The sequence below is a fragment of the Lycium ferocissimum genome, chromosome 7, assembly GCF_029784015.1.
Source record: "Lycium ferocissimum isolate CSIRO_LF1 chromosome 7, AGI_CSIRO_Lferr_CH_V1, whole genome shotgun sequence".
NCBI lineage: Eukaryota > Viridiplantae > Streptophyta > Magnoliopsida > Solanales > Solanaceae > Lycium > Lycium ferocissimum.
In genome coordinates this window covers 55,486,881-55,499,062 of record NC_081348.1, presented here as the reverse complement: position 1 = coordinate 55,499,062, position 12,182 = coordinate 55,486,881, and the positions used below count along the sequence as shown (strand labels likewise).

At 36.8% G+C, this 12,182-nt stretch overlaps 1 protein-coding gene across 1 annotated transcript; it reads right to left on the bottom strand.

Moving 5' to 3' along the window:
- Positions 1 to 4,204: 4,204 nt before the first annotated feature.
- Positions 4,205 to 4,834, bottom strand: LOC132063001 (zinc finger protein ZAT12-like). Its single transcript, XM_059455455.1, has one exon. The coding sequence runs from the start codon at positions 4,794 to 4,796 to the stop codon at positions 4,278 to 4,280; it is 519 nt and encodes a 172-aa protein (XP_059311438.1). The 5' UTR covers positions 4,797 to 4,834; the 3' UTR covers positions 4,205 to 4,277.
- Positions 4,835 to 12,182: the final 7,348 nt, after the last annotated feature.

Here is a 12,182-nt window from a genome sequence, read left to right as displayed (position 1 = left end):
AGGTATGATTCAATTTTATTGTTCATGTGTTATGAATGGTTTGTGTATGTTGTGAAGTGTGGAAATGAATGAAAACCATGAAAATAGAGAAGTTGGAGTGTGGCCGTGTGGGTGCATGTGTGTGGCCGTGTAGTGTGTGTTGTGTTGGGGTAAGGGATTAATTGTATTCAGCATGTTTGTGTGTTGTTGTAATGTGTAGAAAATGAATGAAATTCATTAGATTATGTATGTTGATGTTAGGCCGCGACCAAGGGATATTTGGTGTGTAATGAAGGAACTAATGTTATCTAGTATTTTGGTTGTCGTCGCTATGAATTCTATGGTGTAGAATGAAGGGTTAATGATTCATGTTGAAATGGTAGCGTTGCGGGCTGTTTTGGAAAGTTAATGTGATTTCAATATAGCTTCTTGTATTGATGGAAATGATGTTGCTAGTATATGGAGTTGTTGATGTAGTTTATGAATTTGAAAGAGAGAGTGTGTCGTTATTGTTTTCGTTGAGTTGGAAGGTTTTGGATAAGATTGGATGTTGGTTTGGACATCTTGAATTGCCTATCGATATTGTTATTATGATTGTTGGTTTGGTTGTTGTGATTTGGCCGAGTTGAAATCTCGGCGTTGTTGGATTTATAGGGGAGATGTTGCCGAAATTTCAGTAGACAAAGTGACGGCTTGGAATTGGATTATTTAATGCTTATAGCTAACGATGGGTGTCCAATGATATTATTGTAGATCGTGCGAAGCCGAGACGCAAGTTTGGATCGGCTTAGAGGGCGGCCAAGGTATGTAAAACTCACCTCTCTTTCTTTGGCATATCTTAGTATGAATAGGCTATGATATGATCCCCGAGGTAACTCTACTCCTGCGATCCGAGCATGTCCGTGATTCTTATTTGTTTCTCGATATCCGTATTTATAATGTAGTCAAATTGTGGTCTTATGCCTTTGTATGATTAAAAACGAATATGCGTGGAAAGATTTGTTCATAAAAGTACGAAACTACGAACGTCCGTAACTTCCATAGGAAGGCTCGGATCGCTTCGATATGTCCGTAGGAGGTTCGAAGCATATTAAGATTATAATGTTCCAAGGAGGGCTCGGACCGGTTGATACTTGTCAAGTGGGCCCATAAGACATTCGTTGTGTAGTTACGATGACTTGTTAAAAGAGCTAATAAAGTTAACAATCCGACCCCCGCGTGATTACTTATTTATACATTAAGTACGAAATAAGAATTCGTATATATATGATTCGATACGTGATTATGATGCCTAAAGTTCTATTTGATAAGTCCGGACAATGTACGGAAGAGATTTGATTTGGTCAATGCCATCTTTGTAAATGATAATTTGTACGATTATTACGGTTAAGTGTGTAAATGTATGAAATGAGAATCCGTATGCATATGATTTTGATACGTAACTATGATGGATAAAGTTTTATTTGATATGTTTCGAGTAACGTTCGGAAGAATTTGATACGACTATTGCTTTGGCTTGTAAATGATAATTCGTTTGATTATTCTATGGAATGTATGAATGTTTTGAATGGCATATAGATCCACGATTACTGCTCGTGCATATTTTTGTTATTCCCTTCACGAGTCCGGGCGGTTACTATCGTGCGCACAATGCGAAGTATGATGAGCTTTAAGTATGATAGCGCGCTAATATGATATGATATGTTACCGAAGTATGATAAGTTTCGATATTATGGTGTTATGATGTGTCCGAACTGCTGTGCGAACCCTTTTAGCGGAAAAGTGCGTGGTTATATGATATGATATGATGATGTGTGACGGAGATGCGGGGAGATGAAACTTCCGAAGTATGATGAGTTGTGGCGCCCAAGCGGGGAGGGCGACCACGTTACGTCCATGAGTCCGTTATGGACCGCATAGGGTATGATATGATAATCGATGATCGATGACATGTTGACTTGATAATGTGATGATCGATAATATAATAAGTACATTACGATGACACGATAATCGATGATACGATAATACGATGATTACTTAATGTGATAATCGATGATTGTTTTAATGTGATGATATGATAATGTAAGGATTCGTTTACCGAGTCCCTGTTTCGGAGGGCGGGACACGTTATAAGTTATATATATATTCGAAATATGATCTATTGGTTTCGGAGGGCCGGTGGTGGGGCAAACCCAATGGTGGGGCAAACCGGTGGCGAGGCAAAAATTTCGTATTGGTTTAGGCGAATCCCACGTTGGTTTAGGCGAATCCCGCATCGGTTAATGTCGAAATTACTACGATATGTTTTACTTTCTAAAAATATGAAACGAGTAAAGGTTTTCAAAGAAAGCTAAGTATATTGAGCATTCTAATTGTTATATCTGTCTTCTGTACCTCTTATGCACTATCTGTATTACAGATGCACGTACTTCGGTATTCTGACTATGATGCACATTTTTTGTACTCCTCATTTCGGTTATGATCCCGTTTCCTGTATTCCATGCTTTACATACTCAGTACATATTCCGTACTGACCCCCTCTCTTCGGGGGCTGCGTTTCATGCCGCGCAGGTACACCCAGGTGAGCTAAAGATATTAGCAGAAGATGTTCCAGCGGGATTGGCGAGCTCCACCTCCTCCGGAGTGCTGCCGAGTCAGAGTTTGTTTGTGTTATGATATCTGAGTCATGTTAGAGACTTTGCAGACAGAGTCGTGTGTATAAGATGTCAGTTGTGAGCGGCTCTATAAGCCGTCGTATTGTTATACATGATATTACAGATTTTGTACGGTCGCAAGTTTTGTTTGATTTGAAAAGGTATAAAGTATGTTCGTTTTTCGAAAAATTTTCATTATGCATTTATGATCTGGCCAAGGGCCCATTATGACTACGAGTATTATGATAGTCAGAGGGTTCGCTCAGCCCTAAGTAAGGGTCGGGTGCCCATCACACCCTATCGGATTAAGGGTGTGACAGAGGGTCTCCCCTCGCGCCGTCGTCGTCGCTCTGCTTGGCTTCGGCTTCGGCTTTGGTTTTGGATTTGGTCATATGATCTGATTGATTGATAATCTTTTTGGATCAAATTTCCTTTAATTTTAATTATTTAATTAATTATTATTTATTTAATTAATTAATTAAAGATCCTGACCCGCAACCCGACCCGTTTTCTTTCTTTCCCGGATTAATTTAAAACATTTCCCTCCGTTTTTCAATGGAATTTTTCTGAAAGGTTCCAAACCTTTCTGAAAAGTTGCAAACCTTTTCCCAAACGGGCTATATATTTACGACTGATCATCAGAATTTTTACTTACGAAATTTTATGATATTCTTCTTCTTTCTTCTCTGCACTTCTTAAAAACTTTCGTGTGATATACTGCCTTCGAGTGGTTCGTAGTCATCAGAATTTGCTGTACCGCTATTTTGGTGAGTAAATCGTTCTATCCTGGGAGGAAAGATTCCAATACCTCGGGTACATTGAGGGGAATAATTTCCTTAAGGACACACTGTGAATTCAGTGGGCTCGATTTCATTTTTCCATACAATTTAACATACTGTTCATAGTATTTTTCAGTTTCTGCTAATTTCTTTTTTCCAGTTTGCAGAATCTGTCCAGTTTCTGTTTTTCCTGTTACTGTTTCAAAGTATTTGTTGCAATACAGATTTAATAACAAACTCATCCTCTTGAAATTTTGGATTCGCCTCTGCCTAAGGTGCCCTTGCATTACATATAAAAACTTCTTTGGCTATGTGTGATTATAGTGCCTGCATTTACCTTAAAAAATTCTCTGACTTCTCTCCATCCAGTACACAGCATGAATGCACTCTTCATAAAGTAGTCTAAAGATCTGTAAATTTTGAGATTTGCCTTTGCAGTTTTCGATTGCCTTGATAAGTGACTCTCCCATGTAACAACAATATCATAAAATGGCTTGTTGATCCAGGTCAGGAGCCTCATCAAGTCAGGAGCCTCTTCACACAAGTTCTAGTCAGTGGCGGAACTAGAATTCTTACTAAGGGGTGTCAAAATATAAAAAAGTAAATATACAACGAAGTTAAGGGGTTCAACAAATAGTATATATACGTAAAAAAGTTCTTTTTACGTATTTACGTATTTACTCAAACTATATCACATAAATTGGGAAGAAAGGAGTACTATTGAAGGTAAAATCGAAATATGATCTGAAAATAAACCTAAACCCAAGATGTTATATAGATTCAACATATGTTAAAGAACCAACGAACTAATTAAGGATTATATATATACAAGAAAAATGAATGCAAAGGGTCCCAAAAGAATTAATTAAATAAAAATTCGCAAAACAGGAGAGGAAACCGGTGCAGTCGGCCATAACTTCAAATCAACATTATCATCGGGAATTGAGTTCAAGTCCAAGCAAAAAATTCTCTTGCTACTATTTGACTTCTTCAAAATCGGAATCATCGTCTTTCCAGCTGTCATTGTCAACGTTTTATTAAATTCATCACGGTGACGCCTCATGTGGCCACCTAAAGCTTGGCCCAAAGAAAACTCCATACCACAAATAGAACATTTATGCATCTTGTTCTTTTGGGCTTCAAGAACAAAATCTCCGAGTAATCTTGGCCGTTTATAATGACTTGCACGGTGGCCACCTAGGGCTTGGAAAGAAGGGAAGCGTTTATTGCATGTCTTGCATTCAAAATCATTGTGATGATGATCTGTTGTTGATGATGAAGAAGTGTTGTTGTTTAAACGAGACAATAGCATTAAGGCGCAGTTAGCCATGGCTTCTGCTTCCACTTGCCTATCGTCTTCTCTGCTTCTTTTCATGGCTGTCATATTATTATTGAGGCAATGAAGAATGAAGATTTAGAAAGATGTTTTTGTATAACCAAGTTTGGAACTTTGAAGATATGTGAGAAGGTATAAGTAAGAGATATGTATACTTGGGTTGTGGTTGCTTCACATATATATAGGGATTGAACTAAGCTTGTGTTCTGACTTTTTGCGTGTGTCTGAAAAACATGACAGTTGGAATATTAAACTAAGATAATTTAAGAATGTAGCTTAATTTTCCTTGTTGGTTAAGTTTAGTCGAAAAGGTGTGTTCTAAAAGTGGATAAAAGTAGTAGCGGAAATAGACCGCGTTTAAATATCATGTAAATATAAGAATATTTCAGGTCATTTGATGTGAGCGGAAAGAAACAAGAAAAGTATACTCCAAGAGATGTGTCAAATGTCAATATATTAAAATGTTGGGTTCTTTGAGGTTTCTAGAACACTTCCAAGTGCTTTCATAGGGGTTGACGAAATAAAGGGCTGCAAAAAACACACGTGCATACGTAGTTTAGTGAAAAACTGAAAAGGACAAATGTGCTTGTTTAGAGTAGGTTCTTGGTTGGTGAGGGTGATGAAAGCAGTGACTTGGTACATGTGCAAACCCAACCAACACTCTGTTTAGTGCTACAAGCTAGTACTACTTGCACAAATTGTTTGGAGGAGTCCACATTCATTAACACTCTGTTTGGATGGTTGTTTCCCGTGGTTCATTAATGTACAGTATGGTATGGTACAGTATGATGTTGTATTGTATTATATTGTATTAATGAACACATCGTTTGTTGTGGTTTAATAACATTGTATTGTTTGGTTTGATTGTATGGTACTGTATAATTAACTTGTAAGTTTACTAAAATACCATTAACTCTTATTAGAAATTAGTTTATATATATATCAATAAACTCGAGTAAAAGATAAAATAGAAACTTTAAAAAATAAGTAGGTGGTGGGTGGGTGGTGGGGGTGCTGGAAGCGTGGGTGGTGTGAGCTGGGTGATTGTGGGATGAGGGTGGGGGTAGTGGGTGGTAGGGTGGGTTGAGTGGCTGTGGGGTGAAGTTGGGTGGTGGTGAGGGGTAGTGGATAGGGTGGGTGGTGTGACGTGGGTGGTTGTGGGATGAGGGTGGGGATAGTGGGTGGTAGAGTGGAGGTGAGTGGTGGTGAGTGATAGTGGGTGGTGGGTGGCAGAAGGGTGGGATAGTTGGGGTGGGGGTGGGTGATAGGGTGGGGGTGGTGTTGGGTGAGTGGTAGGGGGTGGAAGGTGGGGGTATAATGGAGAAATGAAATACGTAACCACGCAAAAATTATCAAATCCGTGGTTACAAAAATTGAACTTTTTCCTGGTTATATAACGACGGAATTACAACGGGTTTACAACACCATATCATATAATTTTAAGAACAATGGATACAACCATGATTTCATAGAAAACCATACATTAATGAATCACGAAAAACAACCATCCAAACAGGGGTAAAGAAAATGACATACTATATACTACAACTAGATTATTTTTTGTACAACTAACATAAATGGTGGAGTCAATCTTTGCTTAGCGGTTGGACATATGCACCTAATTCTTTTTTTTTTTATATATATATATATATATTTTATTTTCTATTCGGTATTTGATTATTGTTTTGAGACACCGATTAACTCAGATTCTGCTGTTCAAGGCCTATTAAAGAGGAAAACATTTCCTGTTATAATTTTTATTTTTATTTTCAAAGTTTGAACTCTAAACCTCTATTTAAGAGATTATCTTCATTCTACCACAATCCATGCAATTAATTATTACTCCACTAGTTATAGACGATTTGAATTGTCAATCATTTATTGAAAGAACAATTGCGGTTATGACATTTTTGTTTTTTTATGTGACTAAAGAAAATACCGTGTGAAAGTAGACCAATAAAGGGATTTTGTGTAACTTTTTCTTACCTTATGTCTGATGAAAGTTTTTATACTCAGTTTGGAAAGTACGGACGACGGAGAGCTAGTTCCTCCGTCCAATTTATATGGTATTTGACTGATTGCAAAATTTTGAAAAGAAATTTTCTTGGGACATACTAAAAGTACAGGTTAATTTTAGAGATGATCACTCAATTTTTACTTTATTATAAATAAAATAATTTTTTATAATGAAAAGTCACTTAATTTTAAAAGTAAAAATTAATTTCACATATGCTCATTAAACTTTTACTTATTATGAATAAAGTAATTTTTTACAATGAAAAATTCTCTCAACTTCTTTGCAAAATCTCCTTGAAGTGGACACTGCTAGAAAGTCACTATTTTCCACTTAAAATTCTCACTGACAAATGTACAGTGGCTTTTCCAAGAGATGTTTCCATTGAATCAGTAAAAAAAAAAAAAGACATTTTTTTTTTTTTGATACTTCCTATGTAGAATCAATGGAAATATTTGGCGCAATAAATCGCGTAACGTATTACACACTGACGTTGGGGGAAAAAACTTCAAGAAAAGATTATATAAAATTAAACGTATTTTCCCATGAGATCAATGGAAATGTAAGGAAAATAAATCAAAAATATTTTTAGTACATAAGTACTCCATCTGTTTCAATTTATGTGAACCTATTACTATTTGGGGAGTCTACGAGATGGTACTTTGACCACGTTTTTCTTACATTATTTCTAAATTATTTGAGTTATAAATTATCATGACTTATAGTATTTTTTTTATGTATTTTCTAAATATAAAATTTTTATTTTTACAAACTTGAAAAATATATGTCAAAATTTACGGTTAAAGTTATAAAGTTTGGCCATCGTCTTTGCGAAAAGGTTCACATAATTTAAAACGGAGGGAGTATTAAATATTCTCAGAGTTAACGGGAAAGTTCTAATGCCCAAAATTTAATTACTCCCTCCGTTCCAAAAAAAATTGTCTTAATTTAACTTGTTATAGAGTTTAAAAAATAAAAAAAGACTTTTGAAATGTGCGGTTCACATTGTAAATCATCTCATAATATATAAATTATTTCTAAATATAAAAATGTATCAATCTTTTAAAATAAACTACTAAGGAAAGTAAGACAGTCTTTTTGGGACGGAGGTAGTATGTATATTACTCCGGTTTCCCACTGACACTGGGAATATTAGAGGCATATATGATCCAATGGAGTTGGGTAAAAGGAGTCATGGGATTATTACATAGGGATAATTACAACCAGATGTTGTTCGGTGATCTAGTTTGTCATTTTTAGCCCAACTCTGCAGTAATTATTCACTGATAACTCAACATTTGTTTTCTCCTTCGTCCCTCCCTATCTCTTCTAAATGCACTGTGATAGGAAATAATAATTTGGATCCACAAAGGCTTCCCTTCCACCCCAACTAACAAAATAAGAAAAAAGGAAGAAAAGAGAAATGCTTTGAATTTCTACACTACCCAAACATGTCATTAAGGATCCCTCTGCCACTGTCATTTTTTTACTACTAGCTAGAGTCATCTACTCCTTCTCTCTCTCTCTCTCTCTCTCTCTGCACGTTTCATCTTCTGATCTCGAGTTAGCAAACCATCATCACATTCTTTGAAGAATTGGAATTTCCCAGATCTGAAAATTAATTGTGAAATCCCAAATGAGTGTTTTCTCATTTTGTTGCAAATAGCTCAAGGAAGTTGATTCTGAAGCACGAGTTCGATTGATCAAGGCTTGGTGATTAGTGAGGGTGAAAATTTAGAAATCTAAAGGCCACCATTGTTGAGGTCTTGAAACTTTGGGTTATTCCAATATGGAGAACTGCATTAGGAAATAGATCGGTGGTAATTGAAAATGGTTCGAACCAATTCGATCAGCTGAAAAGTTGATGAAGAAGACGACTCGGGTAACCTTTGATTTTCTGTATCACAGTGTGGATACATTATTTATACAGTTATACTTTGTTTATACACGGTTATACAGCGTGCAGACACACACATATATAGTATATAATGTATAAGAGTGTATAAGTATGCACACGTATTGTCTAATAATGTATACAAGTGTATGTATATTGGTATACATCATGTTATATAGATTTAAAAATGGAAAATGAAGAAATGCTCGTTAAATGTATTGCATTAATATTATCGTGTTTGTGTGTTTATTAAAAAGTTATTGTCTGAAATAAAAAGGAAATAATTAGTATTTGTGAGAAGGCCGAGCAAAGGTGTTAGGGATGGGTAGCCTGGTGGGTAGAAAGAGTGATGAACTAAGAAGAGGAGTACACGTTTGGACATTAGTGCAAATTAAAATGGACTATAGGGAAAGAAAAAATATTTAGTTGGATGGTATATATGTGTAAGTTTCCCAATTATATATGCATTTTCTATTTTACAGTTGTCTGAAGTCTAAGATTGTATCGGTGACTTACATCAGGGTGATTAAGGACATGTACGATAGAGCCAAGATCCCGGTTGGAACAATATGGGGGACTCATAACACTTTCCGGACATGATGAGGCTGGACTAGGGATCAAGCTTTAGCCCATTCTTTTTCACCTTAGTGATGGATGAACTGACACGGCATACTCAAGAAGAGGTGCCGTGGTGTATGTTATTCGCAGAGGACATAGTAGCGATCGGCGAGACGCGGTATGAAGTTTACGATAGGCTGGAAGTTTGGAGACAGACCCTAGGGTCTAAAGGTTTCATTTTAAGCAGGACTAAGCAGAGTATCTAGAGTGCAAGTTGAGTATCGTAGCGCAGGAGGCGGAGACCGAAGCAAAGCTCGATGCATAAGTCCTACCCAAGAAAGATAGTTTCAAGTATCTTGGCCATAATACAAGGAAATGGAGAGATTGTTGATGACGTCGCTCATCGGAGTGGGGCGGGATGGATGAAATAGATGCTCGCATCTAGGATACTGTGCGATAAAAATATGTCACCGAGGCTTAAAGGTAAATGCTACAGAGTGGTGGTTAGACCAACCTTGTTCGGGACAAAGTGTTGGCCAGTCAAGAACGCCTATGTTCAAATGATAGGTTAAGCGAGGTGAGGATGCTCAGATGGATGTGTGGCATACTAGAAGGGATATTGTTAGGGACGAAGTTATACGGGACAAGGTAGAAGTAGATCCCGTGGTAGATAAGATGAGGGAGATGAGACTGAGATGATTCGGGCATGTAAAGAGAAGGTGTGTGGATGCCCCAGTAAGGAGGTATGAGAGGTTGGCAATAACAGGAGTTAAGGGAGGTAGAGGTAGGCTGAAAAAGAATTAGGGGGAGGTGATTAGACAGGACATGAAACAATTTCAGCTATTGAGGACATGACCCTAAATAGAAAGGTGCAGAGGTCGAGGATTAGGATAGAGGGTTAGTAGGTAGCCGAGTGGTCTCCGTATCAATATTATTAGGTAGTAATCATGTAGTTTATTTTCTTCAATATGTATTACTATATGTTGCCTCATTGATTTTTATCGTGCTACTTTGTTGCTATATGTTTCTTGATACCATGCTTTTTACCTTGCTATTTGATGTCACATCTCTGTCGTTTCGTTCGAGTCTAGGGTCTATCGGAATAGCCTCCCTACCCCATAAAGATAGAGGTAAGGTCTGCGTACATCCTACCCTCCCTATACCTCACTTGTGGGTTTACACTAGATTTACAGTTGAGTTTAGGATTTACTAAGTGGTCATTTGGCCATAGACACAAATATTTTTCATTTTATTTGGAATTTTTGTAGTTGGAGTTGAAGATGAGGTTCTGTTTGGTTGTACTTTTTGCAAATCATATTTGGTTGTTTAAATGTACTTTTTCTAAAAAAAAAAATTGTAAATATGATTTATACCCCCTAATTCTGAAAAATTAGCAAAATCATCCAACTTGATTAATTTACCTGAAACATAACTATCCAATTTGATCAAATCTGCTCTAAAAGAGTAATATCTCATAATAGATAATCGCATAATGTCATAAAATAAATACCATATAATTTTTTTTAAGTTAAAAAAAGTTGTTTCACTAATTCAAATGTCATGTTCCGTCTCAATTTGAAGACGTGATGAAACGAATCCTCTGCGGGGATCAGTTAGTGCACATATGTATTGCTGTAAGACGGTGAACAAATCTCGAATTCAAGTCATTATGAACTGAAGATTTTTAGCAAGAAGAAAAGACTTCTTGTATTTCTGAATAATTATACAACCCATAAGAATGGGTACTTATACATGAGTTATAAGACTAAATAAGGAAAGACAATATTACACAATCAATTACATTAACACAATATATTCCTAAAATTGAGCTATCAATCTTAATCATCAATATCAAATCAACATCTGAATCTTAATCATTCATACCAAATCAATACTCCCCTCCCCCCCCTCCACCCCATAAAGTTGGTGCAAAGATGTCGCACATGCCCAACTTGCAAACCAGTGTATGAAAAGTCCATTTGCTGAGGCCTTTGGTAAACACATCAGCTAGTTGTTTTCCAATGACTCTGGAACAAACTCAAGACACCACCCGAGACTTTTTGTTTGATGAAGTGTCGATCAATTTCAACATGCTTTGTTCGGTCATCTTGATTTCGGATTTCGAGCTATCTTGATTGCGACCTTGTTGTCACTATACAAGGAAAGTTTCTTTTTTCCAGACAATCTCAATTCTTCTAGTATCTTTTGTAACCACAAAAGATCACAAACACCCTGGGCCATAACTTTATATTCTGCCTCCGCACTTGATCTAGCAACTACACTTTGCTTCTTGCTTCTCCAAGTGAAAGTTTTCTCCTATGAGTGCACAGTAACCGGATATAGACCTTCTGTTATCTAGAGATCCATCCCAATCTGCATCTATAAAGGCTTCTATTTGGAGGTGACCATGTCTGGAGTAAAGTAAACCTTTTCCTGGAGCAGACTTCAGATACCGCAAAATGTGAAAGACAACTTGCATATGAGGATCTCCGAGATCATGCATAAACTGACTCACCAGAATGACTGAATAGGCTATGTCTGGTCTAGTACGAGAGATAAATAAGTCTTCCAACCAGCCTCTGATATCTCTCTTTATCAACTGACTTTCCAACTCCTCTTTGTAGTTTGTGATTGCTTTCAATAGGTAATTCTACTGGTTTGCAACCTATCATACCTGTTTCTTTCAAGAGATCCAAAACATACTTTCTTTGATAAATGAAGATTCCTCTTTTTGATCTAGCAACTTCAATTCCCAAGAAGTACTGCAATTTTCCTAGATCCTTGATCTCACATTCCTGTGCCAACAATTTCTTCAATCGGGTCATCTCCTCTTTGTCATCTCCTGTCATTACTATGTTATCAACATAAACTATGAGAGGAGTGAGTTTACCCTTTTGATGTCTTATAAAGAGGGTGTGATCCGCATTGCTTTGTTGGTAACCAAATGAGATCATTACTTTATAGAATT